The following is a 22,716-nucleotide window of genomic DNA, read 5'->3' as shown; positions in this document are numbered from 1 at the left end:
CTCACTGACTTTTTTTCAGCTAAGAAGATGCATTTCTTGACAAGCAGATAAAATGCTTTCAGATTATCTCTTATCTTATGAATAACTGCCAAAAAAAAGACATTCATCAAATGATATAAATAAAAGGAATCAAAGATAAATGATATGATGAGAGGTTGGAGCTGATCTCCAGCACACGCACCAGAAAGAAGAGGAATCACTGGAAGATGATAATCATAACAGACTGTCCATGTATGCACACATGTTTAACTCTCTCTGCTTTGTTCTCTCTCTCTCTCTCTCTCTCTCCCCCTGTCCCTCTCCCTCCCCCTTCCTCTCTCTCCCCTTCCAGTGGACGAACCAACTATCGTCATGATCAATATGATGTTTCGCAGCATCCAAACCATAGACGATGTGAAGATGGTAAGATCGGGAGACGAGGATGTTTTGACCTGATTTAGGATGCTGAATTGGGGTGTTGTCGCGACTGAGCGAATATATATATATATATATATATATATATATATATATATATATATATATATATATATATATATATATATATATATATATATATATATATATATATATATATATATATATGTGTGTGTGTGTATATATATATGTATGTATATATGTATATATATATATATATATATATATATATATATATATATATATGTATATATATATATATATATATATATATATATATATATATATATATGTATATAAATAAAGCATTTTGCATCCGTGTACTTTTTTTTGTAGATTGTGTACTTTATCTTGTTATCTTGTTAGTTATATTTCTTACCTTATGCAAATCTGTATTTACATATGATTCGTCAGTAGGTGAAGATGTATCGCTGTGTTGTGTAATTACTGCATATTTTTATTTTTCAGTGTTGTGTAGAAGCATATCCTGTTCCCCTTTCTGCTGATGTTTATAGATTTGCGTAGAATTTTATGCATTTTGTAATTCCATGTTGACGTGATTTGAGTCACTCTGGTGAGAATTCATTTGTGGAGAATAAACGCTAAGAATCTTAGATCAATCCCTGAGTGGTAGACTTAACGCGTCGACTCCCAGGAAGCGGTAGAAACTTAGTGAAAATACTTGGGAGTCCATTATGATGCCTGTGGCGTGAAATAACATTAGCATACTCTTGAAAAGGAAAAGCATCCATTGTGTCTTCTTATTGTTTTGATCTTTGGATGAAGATTTATCGGAGGCCTTGTTAGAAATTTCGACGTCGAACAGAATTTTTGAAAATATATATGTAGAGTCAGATGAAATTTGCAGTACAGTTTTGTAGAGCTGTAAACGTCTCTTAAAAATTGTCAAGTTTTACTCTTTCATCTCTCTGAGAAAAAAAAAACATTGATGTTTCTTCGAGGTCCTGGTAATGAATTGAATGTTTTGTGTGTATTATAATGTAAATATCCTCGCCACGGTTTTTTTTTTTTTCTTTCTGCTCTGTTTTTTTCGTCAGTGCTAGAAATGCTTTAGATGTGTTTTTATTTTTTCTTCTTCGTCCTGATTTTGTGGTCATCTGTCATTTTTCTCAGTTTGATGATAATGATAGTTTATCTTTTATAATATTTGTGTCATCCTTTCTCACAAACGGATTTCTTTAAGAATTAAATCTTCTGAAGTCCTGAAGGCAAAAATTGTAAAAAAAAAATATTCAAATCAAGTTTATATTAAAAAAAAATTATCAAATGCAATAAGCCCGTGTTCTTTCGTTAGCATAAATCCAGTACATTCAAAAACGCTTTTGTAGATTTCAATGGTGTTTCGCTCCATTGAAGAAAAAAAAATAAAATAAAATGTACCTTTCTTTTTTACTGTCGAATCTTGATCAGAAAAAACAACTCTTGTCTGCAATAGCTTTCGCGTTATGTCGGCTAAATGAGCGGTACAGGGAACTCTGCCTGAATTTTGAAGTTTTTTTTTTTTGCATGATTCTTGCACTAGCTCCCATCTAGAGCGTTTTTGCAATACGCGATTGATACCTGTTCTTGTTTTGAATTCCCCTTGTTCTTAATCATCTTTATTCTCTTTTCTCAATCATCTTCGTCCTCTTTTCCTTAATTATATTTATCTTTATCTCATTACTTCCGACTTCGATAACTTGAATGCCATGCACGTTGAAATGAATTCCTGCTTGAGCATCTTGACGTAGACTATTTTTGAAAGTAGTGACGTAGATGATGATGATGATGATAATAATGATGATGATGATGATGATGATGACTGATGGTGAAGATCATGGTGAATGCTGCCGGCTTGAGAGCACTTATTTGCACCCTTTCCTTCATATTAGCGGGATTCTAGACTCTAGACAATACCAGTTTTCTTCTCTTCATTGTTACTTCATATGTTCGTATCAGTTCGTGTGGAGTATACTTCCGTTGACATCATTACTTCTCTCTCTCTCTCTCTCTCTCTCTCTCTCTCTCTCTCTCTCTCTCTCTCTCTCTCTCTCTCTCTGACTTTATTCTTTCATTTTGTGTGTCCTATTTTTTTCTTAGGCTTACTTTAGTTTTTTGTTTCAACTAAACACAATACTACCTTTGTCGTAGAGGCGATAACCGGGACTTCGTCTGTAGAATTGACATTATATTTCATTTCCAAGAATTGGTGTTAAGTCCGCTCACTCTTTTTGGCACTCTAGGCCCGATGTAACTGGACCCGTTACCGCTTACACCGGACTCCCAAGATCTACCGCTAGTTGTTGCTAGTTGCTAGGGATTGGTTTTTGGAATGAGGTGACCGAGAGGATCCATCAGTGAGTGAGGGACTGGAAAATAACCTGAAATGGAATATAGTTTCAGTTGTGTTTTGTATTCAGCTTACTCTAGTCGCCACACTGCAACGCGATAAATGGTTAAACGGGCAACGGAAGCCAAGACATTGCAAACATTTAAAAAGAGGTATTGGACTCTGTGAGGCAATTCCGTCTCTCTCTCTCTCTCTCTCTCTCTCTCTCTCTCTCCTCTAGTCCTCCCCCTCAAGGTCATTCGTGTTTCTTTCCTGCTTGATTGATTTTTTTTTTTCCCACAGTTGTGCTGGAGTTCCGCTTTTATCGATGAGGTTTTTTTGTCATAGGGTAGAGAAATTGCTTTCCTCAATCATAATTGATATTTTTATTATTATTATATTATTATTATTATTATTATTATTATTATTATTATTATTATTATTATTATTAACTATATTTTGGTGAAGCAATCCACAAATAATAAACAATACAAATGTGTATATATATATATATGTAATACATACATATTTGCATATATTTGTATTTATATATACATATACACATTTACATGTAAAGATAGATAGATAAACGTAGGCATTTATATTCAAAATATATACATAAAACGAGAGCTCTCGATGACCTGCTCGATTCTCTTGTCAGTCTGAAGGCAAACAGAAATATCTTCAAAGGTATAAAGTGTTGATGACAAACGATAATCTGTAGCAATTAAATATTACTGTTATTGTTGATAAATATCGTGATTTTTATTATGAATATTGTAACAGTCATTATAAATATTGTAACGTTTGAATCTCTGCTTTGTTAAATCAACAAAAAGACATTTCCAAGATTATCTGATTTTTTTTATATATATACTCGTATTTCTCTCAGAATCATACGAAAGAATTCCCGGCCATTTAGGCGTAAAAGTCACTCTCTCTCTCTCTCTCTCTCTCTCTCTCTCTCTCTCTCTCTCTCTCTCTCTCTCTCTCTCTCTCTCTCTCTCTCTCATCAGTATATCAGCTATCTGACTTTTCGAGATAGTCAGGTTATATATATATATATATATATATATATATATATATATATATATATATATATATATATATATATATATATATATACATATACATATATATATATATATATATACATAATTTCTATCAGAATCATGCAAGAGAACTCCAATTTATTTGAGTGTGAATAGAACTCTCAAGTTATTTCTCTAGAACTCTCTCTCTCTCTCTCTCTCTCTCTCTCTCTCTCTCTCTCTCTCTCTCTCTTTCTCAGTTTATCTGTCTCGTCTTCAAGATAATCTATATATCTATATATATATATATATATATATATTTATCATATATATATATATATATATATATATATATTAGTGATATATATGTTATTTATATATATATATATATATATATATATATATATATATATATATATATATATATATATATATATTTATATATATATATATATATATTTGAGTATGTGTGTATACATATATGTACAGTATATATGTATTTGTATACATATAAATGTAAAGATAAATGTACGAATTTATTATATCGATTTTAGAATATACTTCCAAACGTAATAATATCGTTATGAATTTGATTATTTATTCACCTTGTTATTTTCTTTTAATTATTCCTGTTATTTAATCTAGGGCATTATTCCATTTCCTAACATTAATTTTTTCTTTCACAGTTTAAATCCGCAAATATATTATGACCTCTTTCTTTACCAAGCAGAAATTATGCCTCATAGACATTTATCCACTGTTATTAATAATACTCATTGATCAAAAAAAAAATTTTTTTTGGCAAGTCCTGATGAAAAGCGAAAAGACCAATATTATTATTATTATTATTATTATTATTATTATTATTATTATTATTATTATTATTATTATTATTATTATTATTATTATTATTATTCAAAAGGTGAACCCTATTCAAAGGGAACAAACCCACCAAAGGGGCCATTAACTTGAAATTCAAGCTTCCAAAGAATATTATGGTGTTCATTTGAATGAAGTAACAGAAGGTAACGGGAAATACAGAAAGAAGAGGTCAGTCATTGGAAAAGAAAAAATCATTTAACAAATTGCTAAATAAAAAGATGAAAATGCAAGTAAAATGCAAGGCCCATGTCTGAAACCGTTTACTCTAACACTGACCAGAGAGCCAAATGCCCACAAGTCCAAGCTTTTTGAAATTCTTCCTCTTAAGGTCAGGCTGCTAGGTTACGTCGCGAAAAAGGTCATCGTTCTTGCTGTTGCTGCTGCTGCTTCTGCTGCTGCTACCTGCATCATGCCCTTTGACCTTACGTGATTCCGAAGGGTCTAAAAGAGCAGCTCTGCTGCTTTCCCCCCGGCCTGTGGTTCCTGGCGGCGGCGGACATGATTTATAGACCTCCTTGTGTCGTGTTTCTTGTTGTTGACCTTCGGTTCGGGTTTCAGTGACCTTTCAAAAATGCAGTGGCCCCCTCCGGTCCCCTTCGCTCTCATGGAATGAACCCACCACCGCGTCGTGTGGTTTTGCATTCTCGAGAGTTTTCTTGATATACCCCCTGGGACCATTGAGTTTGTCTCAGTTCAGGCTAAATCCTCTGGTTTTCCCTCTCTCTTGTCCAGCGGCAGTTTGGCGTAAATTGTGGAAGGAGTCGAAGTGGACCCTGAGGAGTGATTTTGGGATGTTTGTTTTCATTTGCGCAAGATTTTTCGTGATTCGTTTTTTTTTTTTTGTGATTTCAGACAGCAATGCTCACATTGCAATTCGGCCGTTCAAATAGTACTGCCTGTGCTTTTGTTTTGCTTTTGTGTTCTCGTGCTTTCCCTCTGCAGTATCACTGGCTTGGCAGAGAGGCCTCCTTTGTTAGATCGATCTCAGTCATCTGAGTCTAGAGTTAGGTGAAGTGAGACCCACAAAGTTTGATCATATAGATCTGACTACCACAAAAGACTTACATAGCTACTGTTCTGGCAAATTTGACTGTATTCCACAAAGACTAATCTGGTGTAATGTGGCCTGCTTAGTTCTGCTCTGCATAGCAAGGCTGGTGGAGGTCTTTCATTGCCAGAGTAGATGGCAAACCTGACTGAACTGCCACGTTGGTCAGATCGGTTAAACGCTGTACCAAAATCATTATATTTAGGATCCCGGTTTTCCTGGAATTCAAACCCTAATGGACTGGACCTCAGACACGTTAGAAGCAACAGACTTGCCTCCTATAGAAGTGTTGTAAGAATCTGGAAACACAGAAACGGGATTAATCTGAACCTTGGTAGTAAAAGGAAGAGAAATAGCAGTCGATCCGTTCAGTCCAAATATTATTGACTACCACTGGGTAAACGTGTGAAAGGATGCCATGACGAGTGTTACAGCTCCCACAAGAAGATGAAAGGAAGAATCATCCACTTAAGGCCAACGGAACAGGAACCAATATATTACTTCCAGAACAGGAACGATTGGTCAAACAAATTGCGTATGATTCAATTGTGTTGGTGAGGGAACTAACCAAATATGAGGAGAGTATTCCAAAGTGATGAAAAGGCCAACGTCTTGTAAACAGATATAGTTATTTAAATGGTTTTCCTTCCAAGACACATTCGAGGCAACGAGAACAGTCAAGATTTTGACAGAAGTGAGAGCCCCAACTCTTTAGTCATCAAAGGCTATCAGAGATTTGGCTAGAAGAGGAGAGAGAAAGATAGGTAAACATTTTCTTGAAGGGACAGCACTTCATTGAATTATGGAACCTCGTCCAGATATACCCATAAGGTAAGAGGACTTGGAAGGTAAAGGTAGAAGAAACACTGGGGGCAGAGTAACTGCCAAAAGCTTGATTAGGAAATGATAAACGGAAAGTAAAGGTTTTCTGAGAGACCTGAAATCTGTGAAACTCCACTAGAGCAAGAGAAGGAAAGTAATTAGTAGTATCAACAACAGGTAAAAAATTTTAAGATGAAAATTGAGAAGCATGTTTTTAAAAAGAGCAGAGGTTTAACTAACAGAGCCATATTCCAGACTGTCGATGCCCTGTAAATGTCAAGAGCAGCGCCAAAGATTCTCTGCTCCCCGACAGAGGACAAACAAACGTAATAGGCGATGCCACTCACAGAGCTTTTCTTTTAAGAGAGTTGGATCCAAGGTATTTTGAATGGGAGTTGAATTAATTTTGAAAAAATTCATCTCTGTTGGGTAAGTGAAGTCCAAAGGGCTACATCAGCATGCTTGTTTTCTTTAACACTTTATACAGCTATGGGCCAGCTTAGGTCAAGAAGCCTTGCCATCTCAACCTGAAAAAAATGAAGAGATAGTGTTGTCTGGTCTTGCCAGTCTGTGGATCTCAGATGCAGGAAATGATGAGCCAGTGGGATGAGGGATTGGTAAAATGTAAGGATTTAGAAGATCAATGGATTGCTGAGAAAAGAGTTTGGTGAAGCTGCATGTCCGCCAGGACAAACGGAAGGAGGAAAGTTGGACCTGCAGAAGTTGATGAGAACATTGTTCTGATTTTACAGTGGGAAACGAGATAAGGAAATCAGATTTTCTCCTCTTCTCTTAGTACGAAAATATGCCTGCCTGCAAAGACGGAAGTACTGTGATTTTTTAACAGCTGTAAAATGAGTCATAAGTAGCAACAGTAACAAAGGCTACACAGGACTCTCAAGCATTTGCTGTCGAAAGCGCAGGAGAGGGACGGTCAAACAAAGAGTAAGAATAGTTATAACATGATGATTGTCATTATGGACACCAGAGCAGCAATCCCAGTGGAAATTTAAGGAAAAAGAGTTCGTTAGTATATCAGCCAGACAGGAGCTTTTGAAGCACGAGATATATAGGAATATTGACCACAGAATTTCAACACGTCCACAGTTACAAAATATTCAAAATTACAATATTTTCATATCTTACAAAAAATAATTTTTGGCACAACTTTGTAAAACTGGGAAGCCCTCCACAGGAAAACAGCAACAAAAAAAAAATATAAAGATGACAACATGGCGTTATATGACGAGGTTTGGTGGGCCGAGAGATTGAAACAGAAGACGCTGGAACAAAACAGTAATACATCTGATGATCTGAAAACGAATGCAGATTTTACTCATTGGATTTGAACGATCTGAAGTGAAGAAAAAGCCTGAAGCTTGGTGGGTTGTATTGAAGCCTGACAAGTGGAGAACCTCTGTTTGGGGATGTGACGACATTCAGTGGCCAAAGAAAGAAAAAAGGAAAGAAAGAAAACCTTTTGAAATAACGAAAGCACAGCGACTGACCTAAGTGAGAGGAAGCATTTTGATTCAGAAGGCCTCACAGAGAAGGAGGGGGACAGTGCCGTCAGTGTGCCCCACGCGGTGCCCTGTAGGTGTTACTTAAGGTTCCTTGCAGCGTCCCTTCGGCTCCTAGCTGCAACCCCTTCTATTCCTTGTACTGTACCTCCGTTCATATTTGTTCCATCTTAATTTCCACCCTCCCCTAAAACAATTTTCAGCGCTGAATGACCTCAGGTCCCAGCGCTTGGCCTTGGGCCAAAATTTATATATATATATATATATATATATATATATATATATATATATATATATATATATATATATATATATATATATATATATATATATATATATATATAATTATATATGTATATATATATCGTGCGTGCGTCTTTGTAGGTGTATCTGTTTGTGCGTTTGTAGATAACGATATGTGCTTTATAGCAGCGTATATAATACTCAATTAACGACCAATAATTGAAAGTTGAAATTAATCCTCTCTGAGTAATACTTATTCAAGTATTTAGCAGTACTGATAATCCGCTTCTAGAATGATGATAAGGAAGCATTGAAATAATAATAATAATATTATAATAATAATAATAATAATAATAATAATAATAATAATAATTATAATAATAATAATTATAATAACAATAATAATATTTATAATAATAATATTGATGCAACTGTTAAACAAGTAAAAAATGCACCGAAGTTTCTTCGGCGCAATCGAGTTTTCTGTACAGCGTATAATCAAAGCCACCGAAAATAGGTGTACCTTTCGATGGTCTCGATATGGTGCTGTATGGGCCGCGACCCTTGAAACTTTAACCACGGCCCGGTGGTAGCCTATCCTATATCGATGCCAGAAGCACGATTATGGCTAAATCTAACCTTAAATGTAATAAAAACTACAGAGGCTAGAGGGCTGCAATTGGATATGTTTGATGATTGGAGGGTGGATGATCAGCATCCCAGTTTGCAGCCCTCTAGCCTCGGTAGTTTTTAAAATCTGAGGGCGGACAGAAAAAAGTGCCGGCGGACAAACAAAGCCGGCACAAGAGTTTTCTTTTACAGAAAACTAAAAGTGAAACTACCAACGAACAGGTTTCATGTAATGAAGTGGTTGATGGAAATTTGATCTTTCATCTGCAATGCAACAGAGTATTGCCACTCACATGAAAGCGAGAGAGAGAGAGAGAGAGAGAGAGGGATTCACCCCTTTATGCATAACGTATTAAGGTTAATCTATTCCACGGGTTAATCCCTTTTGCATGTACTGGACTTAAATATAAAAAATATATATAAATAAATGAGCCGGGTTTTGTATTTTAATATTTCTGATTTCACAAATTTGATTTTTTTTTTTCACTTATTCGTATCAGGTAAATAATGACGTTCTTCAATTGAAATTTTTTTTTTTTTTTTTTTTTTTTTTGTCTGTGTCAGTATTCAGTTTCGTTTATCTTTGTGTTTTTATTTGTTCCTCATTATTCTATGTTTGCCAGTTCCTTCTCTTTGCGAGCATATCATTTGACATCACTGCATATTTTTTTTTATTGCAGGTAATATAATGGAGTTGCAGCTATCCTATAGATGAATATATATATATATATATATATATATATATATATATATATATATATATATATATATATATATATATATATATATATATATATATATATATATATATATAATACATACATACCAACACAATATACATAATGAATGTGTAGACATACATGCACGTATGTCCAAATGTATGGATGTATGTACTCTTTACAGATAACAATATAAAAGTAGTATTGGCATTTTCCTTACCATTTTCACCTCTCTCTCTCTCTCTCTCTCTCTCTCTCTCTCTCTCTCTCTCTCTCTCTCTCTCTCTCTGCACTAAAAGACAAAAAACAAAAGCGGAAATTATGGACTGCGCAACTCCAAGCCACAAGTATATATCATCAGCGCAACAGGATATTTTTTTTTCTTTTTTTTTTTGTACCTCGTAGCCATTTTTAGCCACGGCAAAGTGACATTATTGAAAAAGTAAAGATGATGATTTGGCGTCCACTCCATTTATTTATCTCTTTGTTTATTTGTTGTGTTTATTTTATTAGGAATTAGAAAATAGAAAATCACTTTTTATTTCATTTTTTTTTTTTACGTTTTCATAGAGAACAACCCCACCTTAGTTGACGTAAACTTGATGCTCCGGTCTATCAGCAAAATTGACGATTATAACATGGTAAGTCACTTGAATGTTGTGCGTTTTATTTTTTAGCTCTTTTATTTTCCTTCTCGGCTTTGCTTTTTTGTTCAGTTTTGATTTCGAGTCGATGAAGATGATGAGATCAGGCACCGCTGCAAACTCCAGACTGCCATTTCTCTAAAGATTTTGCTTCATTAAACGCTTCTTCACTTTAGTTTGAAGACGACAGCAGGCTATTATTATAACCGCGAAAAGCTCCTTGACCATGGCTTTACTCTTAAGCAAAAAAATCACTGCAAGTTTTTTTTTTTTCTGATAAGTGAAAATCCCCCATAAATCGACTGTGTCCTGAAGTGGTGGGATTTATGTTTTAGGAGGAAATTTGGAGCGAATGTAGCAAATGGTTGGTCTATTTTAAGGGTGATTTGAGCTCTGACATCCGATTCCACTGACAAGAGGAACTTTCTTACGAATGTGACTGAAATCGTTATCCAGGTTCTTAAGAAGAAGAAACATTGAATTTCACTTATATACAAGTACGTCCCGCGGCCAACCCAGAGTACGTAGGCCTATAGATCTCTCGAAACAATTGATTGTTTATTGCAAATATGTGCTCACTCCAATCAAGGAATTTCTTGATGACTCCATACTGAAGTTCACGAGAGAGAGAGAGAGAGAGAGAGCATATTCTTAAGAATGACACCACTTGCACTCTCTCTCTCTCTCTCTCTCTCTCTCTCTCTCTCTCTCTCTCTCTCTCTCTCTCTCTCTTTTAGTATAAGATTTTTTCAATGCAATACATATGATTTATAGGTAGCAGCTGGCGTGACTTTTACAGACAGCACTCTCTCTCTCTCTCTCTCTCTCTCTCTAATCAGATAATTAACGTGATTCAAGACGAGAGTGAGAGAGAGAGAGAGTGTGTGAGAGTTCCACCTACGAAGGCACGGGCGGCGCCCTTTTCCTAAGTGTTAATTCTACGCCGGAGGGAGTGTCAGACAGTGCCATAGAGAGGAGGACTGTACGCTCTCTCAAGTGGGAGCCAAGTGCCTTGTTTATCAGTGGCCCCGGGGCGCGGGCTGGCTCTCTCTCTCTCTCTCTCTCTCTCTCTCTCTCTCTCTCTCTCTCTCTCTGTTTTAGTATAAGATTTTTTCAATGCAAAAAATAAAAGATTTATAAATCTTTTCACTTCTAGTAGTTGCAGTGACTTCAAATAGCAGTCTCTCTCTCTCTCTCTCTCTCTCTCTCTCTCTCTCTCTCTCTCTCTCTCTCTCTCTCTCTCTCTCTCTCGCTGTTTTAGTATAAGAATTTTTCAATGCAAAAAATAAAAGATTTATAAATCTTTTCACTTCTAGTAGTTGCAGTGACTTCAAATAGCAGTCTCTCTCTCTCTCTCTCTCTCTCTCTCTCTCTCTCTCTCTCTCTCTCTCTCTCTCTCTCTCTTTCGCTGTTTTAGTATAAGATTTTTCAATGCAAAAATAAAAGATTTATAAATCTTTTCACTTCTAGTAGTTGCAGTGACTTCAAATAGCAGTCTCTCTCTCTCTCTCTCTCTCTCTCTCTCTCTCTCTCTCTCTCTCTCTCTCTCTCTGACTTTGTGACACGGCAACAGTTTTTATATTTTTTCTTCTTCATTTCCAGCGAAAAATACAACATGAAGGGAGAAAGGAGTCAGTTGGAGAACTGGATTATTTTTTTGGGGGCCGGGTGGGGAAATAAAGGAAGTGTAAAATAGAGGAATGGAAAGATGTTCGCGGGGCGGATGAGAGAATGTTTTTTTTTTAAGCGAAAATGAGTGAGCAATATGAAATTGCAAAAATAATGTATGAAATTGCAAGGAAAACTATAGAAAATTGCAAAAAAATATATATATATAAAGTTCCAAAAAAGTTAGAAAATTGCAAAAAAATATATATATAAAGTTCCAAAAAAGTTAGAAAATTGCAAAAAAAATCTATAAAAAATTGCAAAGGACGATATAAAATTGCAAAAACAATTGCAAAAAACTGTATGAAATTGCAAAAAACAATTTTAATAAATGCAAAACAATAGGAAACTTCAAAAAACAATCACAGATTGCAAATAAAGTTACTGAGATTTACAAAAAATTGTAATGGCAAAAAAATACAAAATTGCAAAAAACAAAAGAAAATTGCAAAAACAATAGCAATGCAAAAATAAAATTGCAAAAAAATAATTGAAAAGTGTAGAAAAATAGAAAATTTTAAAAAATTAAAATTGCCCAAAAAAACAATAGAAAATTGCAAAAAAAATCGAAAATTGCAAAGGAAACAGTAGAAAAATTCAATGAAATAGAAAATGTAAAAAAATAGAAAATGCAAAGAAAAATGGAAAATATGAAAAAGTAGAAAATTACGAAAAATAGAAAATTGCAATAAAACATAGGAAGTTCCAAACAAATGATTTTCAGTTTTTTTCAAGTACCTGCTACGACTTTTTCAATTAGCAGTCTCTCTCTCTCTCTCTCTCTCTCTCTCTCTCTCTCTCTCTCTCTCTCTCTCTCTCTCTCTCTCTCTCTCCAACGATTTGCTTCGAGACAAGTCTCATTAAGGAGAGCTATTTCCCGTTTTCTGTTCACCTCAGAGCGGACTGAACTAGTACCATTCATTTGCAAAGAACATGTCATATACAACTCTCTCTCTCTCTCTCTCTCTCTCTCTCTCTCTCTCTCTCTCTCTCTCTCTCTCTCTCTGCACGAGGATTTGCTCTCAGTGAACTTCTAAACAGAAGGAATCCTTTTTCATGTTAACAGAATGAAAGCTTGACAATTAGATCAAAGATTGCTGTCGGATGAAAGATGTTGCTTAAATTTCTCTAAAGTATTTCTATATATATCTGGACACATCTTATATATCCTTACGTCAGCTGAAAACGTTCGTGGTTTTTTTTTTTTTGTTGTGTGTGTGTGTGTGTATGTCCGTTTTCAGGCGTTAGACACTACATCGTCTGTGTCGAGATTTACAGGACTGCACTTCACTGTATCACTGTCTTGATCATCAGCATTATTGGTTGCAGTTTGTACTGTATAGTGAATCCTGCTTTTATGTTTGTTGCAACAGTAGTAGCAGTAGTAGTAGTGGTATAAAGTAGCTGTGTTGTATTTGCTACCTGCAGATGAAGGGAAAATTGTTGGAAGCGTTGCCTTGACTCCATGCAACTTTTTCACTGGCTATTCACTTCAACACTAGTACGACATTTGTTTTTTACAATTACTTACGCATTATTCGTTTGAAAATCTACCCCTTTACACTAATAATAATAAATAATAATGGTAATAGCAATTTGCATCACGACAATGATAAAAATGAAAACTGAAGAAAACATTAAGCTCCTTTTTTTAGTAAATTGCTTTCAAGTTGGGCTTCATTAATGACGTCACTTCCGTTCGTTGTCCGTGATCAAGTGATAACTTTATTCTCTCTCTGCGTTGCCGCATAGGGCCTCATTGCCACCTACTGACGCTCACTCCAGACTCCTAAGGTCCGTTGCAAGTTCGTGTAGATCTTGCCCAGGATTCGTAAGCCTCTTTCGGCTCTAAGGAGTGAATTTTGGGATGAGATTGCTAGACGCCTGTTGAGCCTAGGCCTAGCATACAAATGTAATGATGATAACTATCCGCATTATCATCATTTGTCATTGTATAATGTTGATGATTATTACAGTACGAATCTTCAGTGATTTATTTTGTCAGTGAAACGTTATTATTATTATTATTATTATTATTATTATTATTATTATTATTATTATTATTATTATTATTATTATTATTATTATTATTATTGAGAACTTTGTATAAATCAGTTCAACTGATGCTCCCATTTTGTATAACAGAACATATTATTGCTTCTATTATTGTTATTTCAACCTTTATCCTTTATCACAAATACCTGCGTATCTGCATACGGACGTGTTAATGGCTGCAGTAGATCCGGAATCAATTTTCCCTTCATCTGTGATTGAGCGTTAGTTTTTTTGTGCTTCTTAGAGAGTAGTGTAGTCACTACCTTCACAAGTGATATTGACTTGCTTGAGTAAGTGTGCGTTGTTTGTTTCTTTTGTAAATCATAATATCCTAATAATGAACTTTAGAAGTACTGTAGTGTGTGCCATTTCATACTGACTTGCGTGGTTAGGCCTAAATGATTCCGTTCGAGAATTCAGACACATCTGAGATCTATTCAAATCCATGAGGAATAGCCAGGCTCTCTCTCTCTCTCTCTCTCTCTCTCTCTCTCTCTCTCTCTCTCTCTCTCTCTCTCAGTATTGAATTTTAGAAGTACTGTACTGTGTGTCATTTCATACTGACTTGCGTGGTTAGGCCTAAATGATTCTGCTCGAGAATTCAGACACATCCGAGATCTATTCAAATCCATGAGGAATAGCCAGGCTCTCTCTCTCTCTCTCTCTCTCTCTCTCTCCCAGTGTGTGAGTCCGTTTTCCTTGTGAATATCTCCTGACTTTCACCATTTTTTGCTCGGATATTAGAATCTATGATATTCCTCAATTATTATTACCTGTATATTGAATAGTTTAATGATAATTGTACATGATTATCTCGATTGCATTAAAAATGGTCTGACAAGTTGTTTGTATTATATTACTTCGCGACTACAAAATCCGTTAAATACCGATCTCTGTCTTGAGTAAAGTTCTAATTCCCCACAGTAATTTCTGAACAATTAAAGGGGCCCCTTAAGTTCTGAAATTATTTGTAGCCTTTTTCCCCCCAGTGAGAAATTCATTGCAACTAAATACTCAGTGCAATGAGTGTCTTTCATATGCACACACGCGTAGTATTTCCACTGTATATACTCCTTTTCTTTCTTTTTATATTCCGCAATGGCTTTATTTTTATGTTTCCTTAAGTAGCAACAAACCATTCATTTACTAGAGTCTGCTGTCTCCGTAGCCGAAGTGCAGGCTGATCTTCATAGGCCTAGTTTTCAATTCCGTTTGAAAGCGGGTTTTTTTTTTTTTTATCTCATTTGTTCATATCTCACTGTTCATTCATTTTTAACTTTCGAGTAATTTCTGATCAGAGGAAATCAGAGGCCCCATTTGATGTACAGATGAATTTAAATAGTTTATTCGTTGTTTTTGTAGAAGTTATTCATTTGGTATAAGGATGCCGTTTGAAAGCAGCGGAGGATTTTCCTTCTGTGCTTTCAGTGGATATTTCAAGAACTGGTCAAATCTTTCTATTTGAAAAGCTAATCGATGATTTTACTTTGGACTGATACAGTTGTTTGGTTAAGAATGAAGCATTTGTGCTTTGAGGCTCCAGTTAATGACAGTAGAGGCTGTTGGCTTTGGTGATTTGTATTTATACTCTTAAATTGAACCGTAATTTTGATAGTATGCGTGTTATCTATGCAGTCGCAATGAAAAAAAAGTTTGCAAAATGTTCATCGTCTGCTCTCGGTATCAGATTCAGTTTTCTTTTACTTCCTACCAACCTGCCCTCAGTGTTGATTGTCCACCAAAGCATGTTTCTTTGCATTCAGTTAAGTCAGTAGTCAGCAAATTTGCAAATAGCCTGGTTTATCGGCTGAGATTACTCATAGCAGGGACAAGTAAACATCAAGTAGCCATTTCTCTTGGAAATTTCCCGACACTAACGGTGGGAACAGGCTTCTTCGCCCAGATAAAAAAGAAAAAATCCCTGACAAAGATAAGTCAGTACCACTGAGCCTGCAAGGCATTACAAATACTTTTTGGTCACTCTTTCAGGACACCATTTGTCGAATTTTTAATGATACAGTAGTCTACTAAGAAGACTTACGCTCCAGTTTTAGGGCAGGAATTTGCCTTTCCCAGAGTTAAGAGTAAAAATGGTAGTCAATCTGATGATCATTTCAACGTCTTATATGTAAGAGTTGCCAACCCTCTTTGACTTAGTCCTAACTCAGGAACACCTCCCACAAGCTTTGTTACTGGCTTGTGGGAACATCCTTTTTTGGGTAGTTGGGCAGGTCATTCCATACCCACACTCGCCCTTCCCATCTCGTACTCATGATTTCTCCTATCTCCTAATACAATCTTTGGCCACCCAGACTCGAGTTTCTACTTGCATTGGAAGAACCTGTATATTTATGCCAAATTTGGCTCCACTGTCAGCCTTCAAGAATCTGAGAACGTTTGTATTCTTGAAGGATTTGATCAGGTACAGCTCTTTTCGTACCTGACACTCTCAGAGCAGTCAGAGAGCTCACTTCTACATCAGTCGTCTACCTGTCTCAGTAGAAAATCAGTTCTTTCAATGCAGTGGTGTTGTATTCGCTTAGATACTGTTTACTTAAGAATACCCACCGTCAGTCTGCATTCCGAATACCGAAGCACTGTAATAGGCTCTAGTAAGGTAAGGGTTTGTCTCTAGGAAACATAAAAGTTATTCCGAAAGGATTTTGACGTCTAGAATCTCAGTTGAATGTCAGTTAGTAACTTAGCGTAAACAAATTTGCAGTCAGCAGTTTCACTTGTATATTATATGCAGAATTATCTAGCTCTTCGTTATGTATACATAGTCAGCATGCTACTTGTGCACCAGTTATGTGTTTCCCTTTGAGTCAGCAATTTTATTGTAATGGTTTGTCAACTTTTGAAGATACAGAATGAAAGACAGAAATTTCCATTTTTATTTGGACTTGGTCTAACTCCATCCATCTCGTGTGACAGGAATACAGCGTCCAGCTAACTTTTCGCGAGGAGTGGGAAGATGAACGACTGGCCTTCGATGATCTTGGAGGTAAACATTGCTTCTTCTTCTTCTTCTTCTTCTTCTTCTTCTTCCCATAATTCTCAGTCTTGTATCTGAACCTGACTTCCTGAATCTTGTGAACTTTCTTGTGATTTCCATAGATTCTAAGTGAGTACGTCTTTACCTCTGATGTTTTAATTATAACGCTTTTAGTCTGTATAAAATTGATTTTAATTCTTGGGATATAGAATGAGGAAGGTAAATAGGCTTATAGCCATTAGACCCATGTGAAATTGCTTTCTAGTACAGTAAAATTTTTGAAGGGAGTTAAGATCCCTAAAAAAAATATGATTACAATTGAGAAAAATGGCTGTGCAAAAAAAAAGCAGGGAAATATAAGCTCTTGGGCTTGAAATCAACTTGATAGATGAACAACATATTGGAAAATCAGTGCAAGCCATCAGTGAATGGCGACAGCCAATCGCGGATTGCAGTGTTGAAATCATCACGAATCAGTCAAGGAAATGATCAGTGATCATTCATCGCTTATTGAAGAGTAAAAATAAATTTCCACCCTGTGATTGCTGTCCAGTCGTTGTGATCAATTTATGTGATTGTGATTTTTTTACTCTTTTTTTATTTTTGAAAGTAGACCTTGGTGTCACTTTAAAGTTTTGCTTTGTCATTTTGATACACGGTCCATGTCACGTGACGTTTTTCTATGATGGCTGGGCTCTTTTTGTTATGGTTAAAAGAATAATTGAAGAAGGAATACACTCATGTCATGGAAATATAATATCACCTGTTCAATACTATGCGATCAGTCAGTCAGTCCACAGCCCATGTGCACTCTCTCAGCTACGCGCTGCCCGTATGACTTGGACCTAAGCCAATCGATTTCCCTTCTGAAGACGAAATTAAGAAAAGAGAGAATTCGCTCATCCTCACTCCTCCTCCTTTTTCAGGTCGGATAAAATATTTAACGTTGACGGAGACCAACAAAGTGTGGATGCCTGACCTGTTCTTCAAGAACGAGAAGTTGGGTCATTTCCACGACATCATCTTGCCAAACGTCTACCTCAGAATCTTCCCCAACGGAGACGTTCTCTATAGCATCAGGTAGTATACTCTCCTTGCAAAGACAGGCAGCTAGGAAGGTGTGCGGAAGAAATGACTTAAGAGAGTTTGAATAGATCTTTATTGTCTGTGGAGGAATCACTTAATATAAATGTATATATATATATATATATATATATATATATATATATATTGGCTACTACTGTTTTACCATTTTGTGTATTGAGTGATTACATTCGTGTGAGAAATTATAAGAGATGTAAATGCACATTTTTAGGGTATGAAAGTAGAGTCCTAGGAGGAGTCTGGAATGGATGATGTTTGCGGATGGTAGTGTTGACTATTGATAGCGAAGAGAAGCGACAAAGGCTGGTGAAAGAGTTTGGAAGTGTTGGTGAGCGAAGAAAATTGAAGACTGCATGCAAGCCAGAGCAAGACTATGAGGGAAAAGGAGATAGGAGAAAGAGAGAGAGGGGAAACAATAAGTGTAAGTATTAAAGGGGACAGAAGGGAAATACTCGATTTATGCAAACATTTGGGAGTAAACGGAGGGATGATGAGTTTCAGAATAGTTGAAAGAAAAAGTTTTAGGAAACATGCAGAAGGTCAAGAAAAGAATTGTTTATTGAATATGAAATCTTGGTTGCTTACAGGAATTGTTGAGCTATCTCTCCTTTATGGAAGTGAAGTGAGGATATTGAATGGGAGTGAGAGAAAGGAGGTAGGAGCTGATAGGATGGAATGTTTGTGTAGTAAGTATGGAGTAAGAATGGATGATACTAAGACCTGATTGAAGGTTAGTGCAGTTCAAGATATATAACAAGGTTTTGGAGGTGGTCTGGATACGTTGGGAGAATGGAGGATGATAAGTAATTAACAAGAAAAACAGTCATTCTGGAACGTTTTTAATAAACGGGAAAAATAAAAAAAGGGGAAATATAGGTCACGAAAATTAACAGAAAACTCGAAATTATCATTAATTGTCCAAAAGCAGCTTTCACTTTTGTTCTACCTTATTTGTTTATCTCTGATATAAAATAAAACGAATGAGTTACATTTTATTTTCCTCGCAAACGTCCCGTTTTCTTTGCAATATACATTACAAAGTTTTCCGTTTTCCTTGCTAGCGTCCAGTATTCTTCGCAATACGCATTACAAAATTTTCTGTTTTCTTTACAATACACATTACAAAGTTTTCAGTTTTCTTTACCCAGGCACGTCGCAATTTTTGCATGAGAAAATGACTGATGTGCTCGTAGAATCAGTTGGAACTTCCTAATTTTAACTTCCAGCTGGTATTGTATCACCACCACCAGCAATTCCTGCTTGCAGTTCCAGTTGCTTTGTCATTGATTCAAGGATTGTTGATACGTTGAAAAAACAAAAACAAAAAAGTAAACAAATTTGCCTATGTTTTCCCGGGCGAAAAATTCCCGATATTGAATTCTCTTTGATAATGCAAAAGATTCTGTTGTCAGTTGAAATAAACTCGCCCTTTGAAGTGTTTTTTTTTTCTGCCTGTCGTATTTTCAATTTTTTATTTATTTTTTTTTGCATCATGCCCTTTATCAGAACTGTATAGATATTCAATGGACTAATTTAAGAAATGTGATTCTTTACCTCTGCCGGCGAAATTTTAAAGGAGGTCGTGTTGATTTTAACTGTTCCAGTCTTTGAACAGATAAAAACAGACGGAATAATATTAACCGTCATACATTAATGAATCTATAAGCAAGCGTAAACAGACCCGATAAATGTCTTGGGTAGTTTGAATGTAAAGTGAAAATATTAAGAAAGCACTGTGTCCAGAAAACGTCACATTTCAGAGTCAGATCGAACCCAGAATTCGCAAGGGTACGACCCGGTCGCTTTCTGGGGTTAGGTGTGAATGGTTATTTGGCAAGTCGAGAACGAAGTATATCTGAGTGTCGGATGATTGTTGAATGTTGCAGAGGACATGTTCGTTGCTTGTGGGGGACTGGTGGCCACAAGGAAATGGAAGGACAGAGACACGAAAGGTAGTGCTTGCAAGTTCCTCGAGAGTAAAGGCGAAAGATCTTGCACCACGAAGATCCACCTTTTTCTTGGCTATATATTCTGTTCATGTTTTGTGTCACGTTTATTCCCATGATGTCTTTTTATCTTGTAGATAAAAAATACTGTTTTTATTGATTCTGGTCAGTGAATGGCAGTAACGTGTTACGTACGTTCTCATTAAAGAATGAAATTCAGTTTTGAAACCATTGTGATTTCTCTCTATAGACACTGAAAGAATGTGTATAAACGTTGTATTTAGCGTTCTCTTATTTATATTAGTTGCATAACCTACGAGTATTTTTTTGTTACATACACTTGCAAAAAATGTATGGAATTAAGGTACATTAAGATCATTCTGAAATGAAGTACTATATTTTGCTTACTTGTCCTTTGGTCACTGTTTATAAAACAAATTGTGTTTAATGTCCTAATTAAATTGTGATGATATATTTCTTTTACGCAGATTTGATGAACTGCTTACTGAATCTTTTTATTCTTGATTAATGGTAGTTTGTTTATTCAGTATCTGGGCAGTTGATCCTGCATAAAGTATTCCACCCAAAGTACTTTATATAATTCTTACTATAGTAATTCGTATGTCCTGAACATTTCTTTTCCCCGTAGGAAGAAGCAAACTTATTTTTGTTGAATGTTTCTTTCCCTGCAAATATTTGATTTTTTCTTCTTATTTTCTTTATATTTTTGTTGTAGAGATGTCCCATCCAATGCATGTCTTTCCCAGTTTGAAGTCGTCCCCCCCCCAAACCCCCTTTCCACGATGGTCTTTTAGAAGTCTCTCATTCCATACGTGCCATGCATTCCCGCTTAGAGAATGCCCTTCCCCATTTGAACCCTTTTGAAGACCACCTTTTCCACGTGTGTCTTTTTTGAAGTCCACTCTTCCCCAGAGGTGTCTTTTAGAAGACTCCCTTTCTCAAGTGTCTTTTTTTTTTATTTTAAGTCCTGCCTTCCCTTCCGTGCCATTTGGAGTCTTCCCTCACCCATGTATGTCGTTTAGAAGTCTTCCCTTATTATTTGCCCCTTTTAAAGTCCCTCTTCCCGTTGATGATTTTTAAGATCTTCCCCTTGAGAGCCTCAGAAGATTCCTTTCCAAGGTGTGTCATTTACAAGCTGCCTTATGTAGTGTCTGTATTTGAGACGTTTCCTTTCCCATGTGTGACCTTTGTGGGTCTCCTTTAAATCCATTTATTTTTTTAACTCCTCCCACCTACCTTCCCCACCCCCAGGAATGTTCATATTTTTGAATGGCCTCCGCCTCTTAATGCAATTTTGAAATTCCCTTTTCCCCCCTCGTATCTTTTTCAGCCACCCATTAGAATTCCAGGTTTCGCCTGTGTCATTTGGAAGCCCCTCCGGGTAAATAAAAGTTCCCCATCCCCCACCCCCGAGCCTGTGTGCCTTTTGAAAAGTCCCTCTCTCCCTCCATGTCTTTTTTGAAGTCCCCCCTCTTCCCCCCGCCTCCCCCCACAGCCATCCCTTCCATGTCTTTATATGCTTTCAACTTGACTTTCAACTTTGCCTTCCAGAATTTCATTGACCCTATCCTGCCCAATGAACCTTCAACTCTATCCATTGGACCGACAAACATGCGAACTGCTTTTAGCTAGCTGTAAGTATCTCCTGGTTAGGCTAATCCAGAAGACCACCCTTCCTCAAGGTGGCCGTTTCACGAAGGTTCATATTCCAAGGTTCTTCTGGTGGAAAATGAACCTTCCGTGGAAGAGATCAGTAGACTGCCGGATCCTTTGGTTAGGTGCGAGTTGGGGTATTTTGTGGTACTTTCGGTCCTTTCAAAGGTTTCCTGCTTGCGTCTGCTTTTTCTTTCTTTTTTTTTTTTGCGTAGTTGGTCAAACGTTTCACGACAAAGTCGAGTAGGAAATCAGTCGTGTTGTAAATTGAAGAAGACCCAACAACTCCCCCAGAATACCCTGACTGCATCGTCCACCCGAGGAAGTTCGTAGTGTCTCGGGGTTTTCCTCCAATCAGACTCCTGTCCTTTCATAGAGTATTATTAATACCTTAACATCTTCTTTTTCCAGAATTTCATTAACGCTATCATGTCCCATGAACCTGCAACTCTATCCTCTAGACACACAGACTTGTGAGCTGCTGTTGGCGAGTTGTAAGTACCATCAATCGGCCTTCACGAAACCCAAAACTTAAAAACAAATATGTCGTGCCCGAGTATATATGGCTGCCGCTGCTGTCTATCCTCCACCTGGCGGTGCGTTTCGGAAGCTTCTAACTCCCCTGACGTAAAACTGCCCTTCTTCATGTTGCTTCGAAATGTTGAAGAGGTGTTTGGATGCGAGTGCAAGACTGGGCTATGATTGCCTTGGGAGTTTTTCTTCGTAAGTGTGCAGATGTAGTTTTCAGTTAGAAGGAGCCCATAACCGTCACCACTTTGTAGGTCTATGTAGAAAAAAAAAAGCGAAACTTTGCAGAAGCTGATGGAAACAATCATTAACGTGGCCCTTTGCACGCATTCAAACATTTGTGCCGTTTCGACGCAACATCTGGTACGTTTTCCGTTCGGCCTTGGAAACTGACTGAACGTAACCATGCTAAAATGAATGTTGGCACCCCCTGCTGTTGTCACCATATCACCAATTTTATGTTC

General features: G+C 36.5%; 1 protein-coding gene across 13 annotated transcripts in view; it reads left to right on the top strand.

The window, feature by feature from the left end:
• Nucleotides 1–22,716, top strand: part of GluClalpha (glycine receptor alpha 1) — an 88,589-nt gene that overhangs the window by 46,075 nt on the left and 19,798 nt on the right. For 5 of the 13 annotated variants that reach the window (XM_067111972.1, XM_067111977.1, XM_067111971.1 and 2 more), the window contains 4 exons: nt 10,209–10,279; nt 16,940–17,009; nt 17,927–18,080; nt 21,623–21,705. In XM_067111972.1, coding sequence (XP_066968073.1) covers nt 10,209–10,279; nt 16,940–17,009; nt 17,927–18,080; nt 21,623–21,705 — 378 coding nt within the window. Of the gene's footprint in view, nt 1–331; nt 403–10,208; nt 10,280–16,939; nt 17,010–17,926; nt 18,081–21,622; nt 21,706–22,135; nt 22,219–22,716 lie in introns of all 13 variants that reach the window. The other 8 variants (XM_067111979.1, XM_067111974.1, XM_067111975.1 and 5 more) reach the window with 3 other exon arrangements.

The sequence above is a fragment of the Macrobrachium rosenbergii genome, chromosome 11 (genome assembly GCF_040412425.1).
Source record: "Macrobrachium rosenbergii isolate ZJJX-2024 chromosome 11, ASM4041242v1, whole genome shotgun sequence".
NCBI classification, from domain to species: Eukaryota; Metazoa; Arthropoda; class Malacostraca; order Decapoda; family Palaemonidae; genus Macrobrachium; species Macrobrachium rosenbergii.
This window is presented reverse-complemented; position numbering and strand designations above follow the sequence as displayed.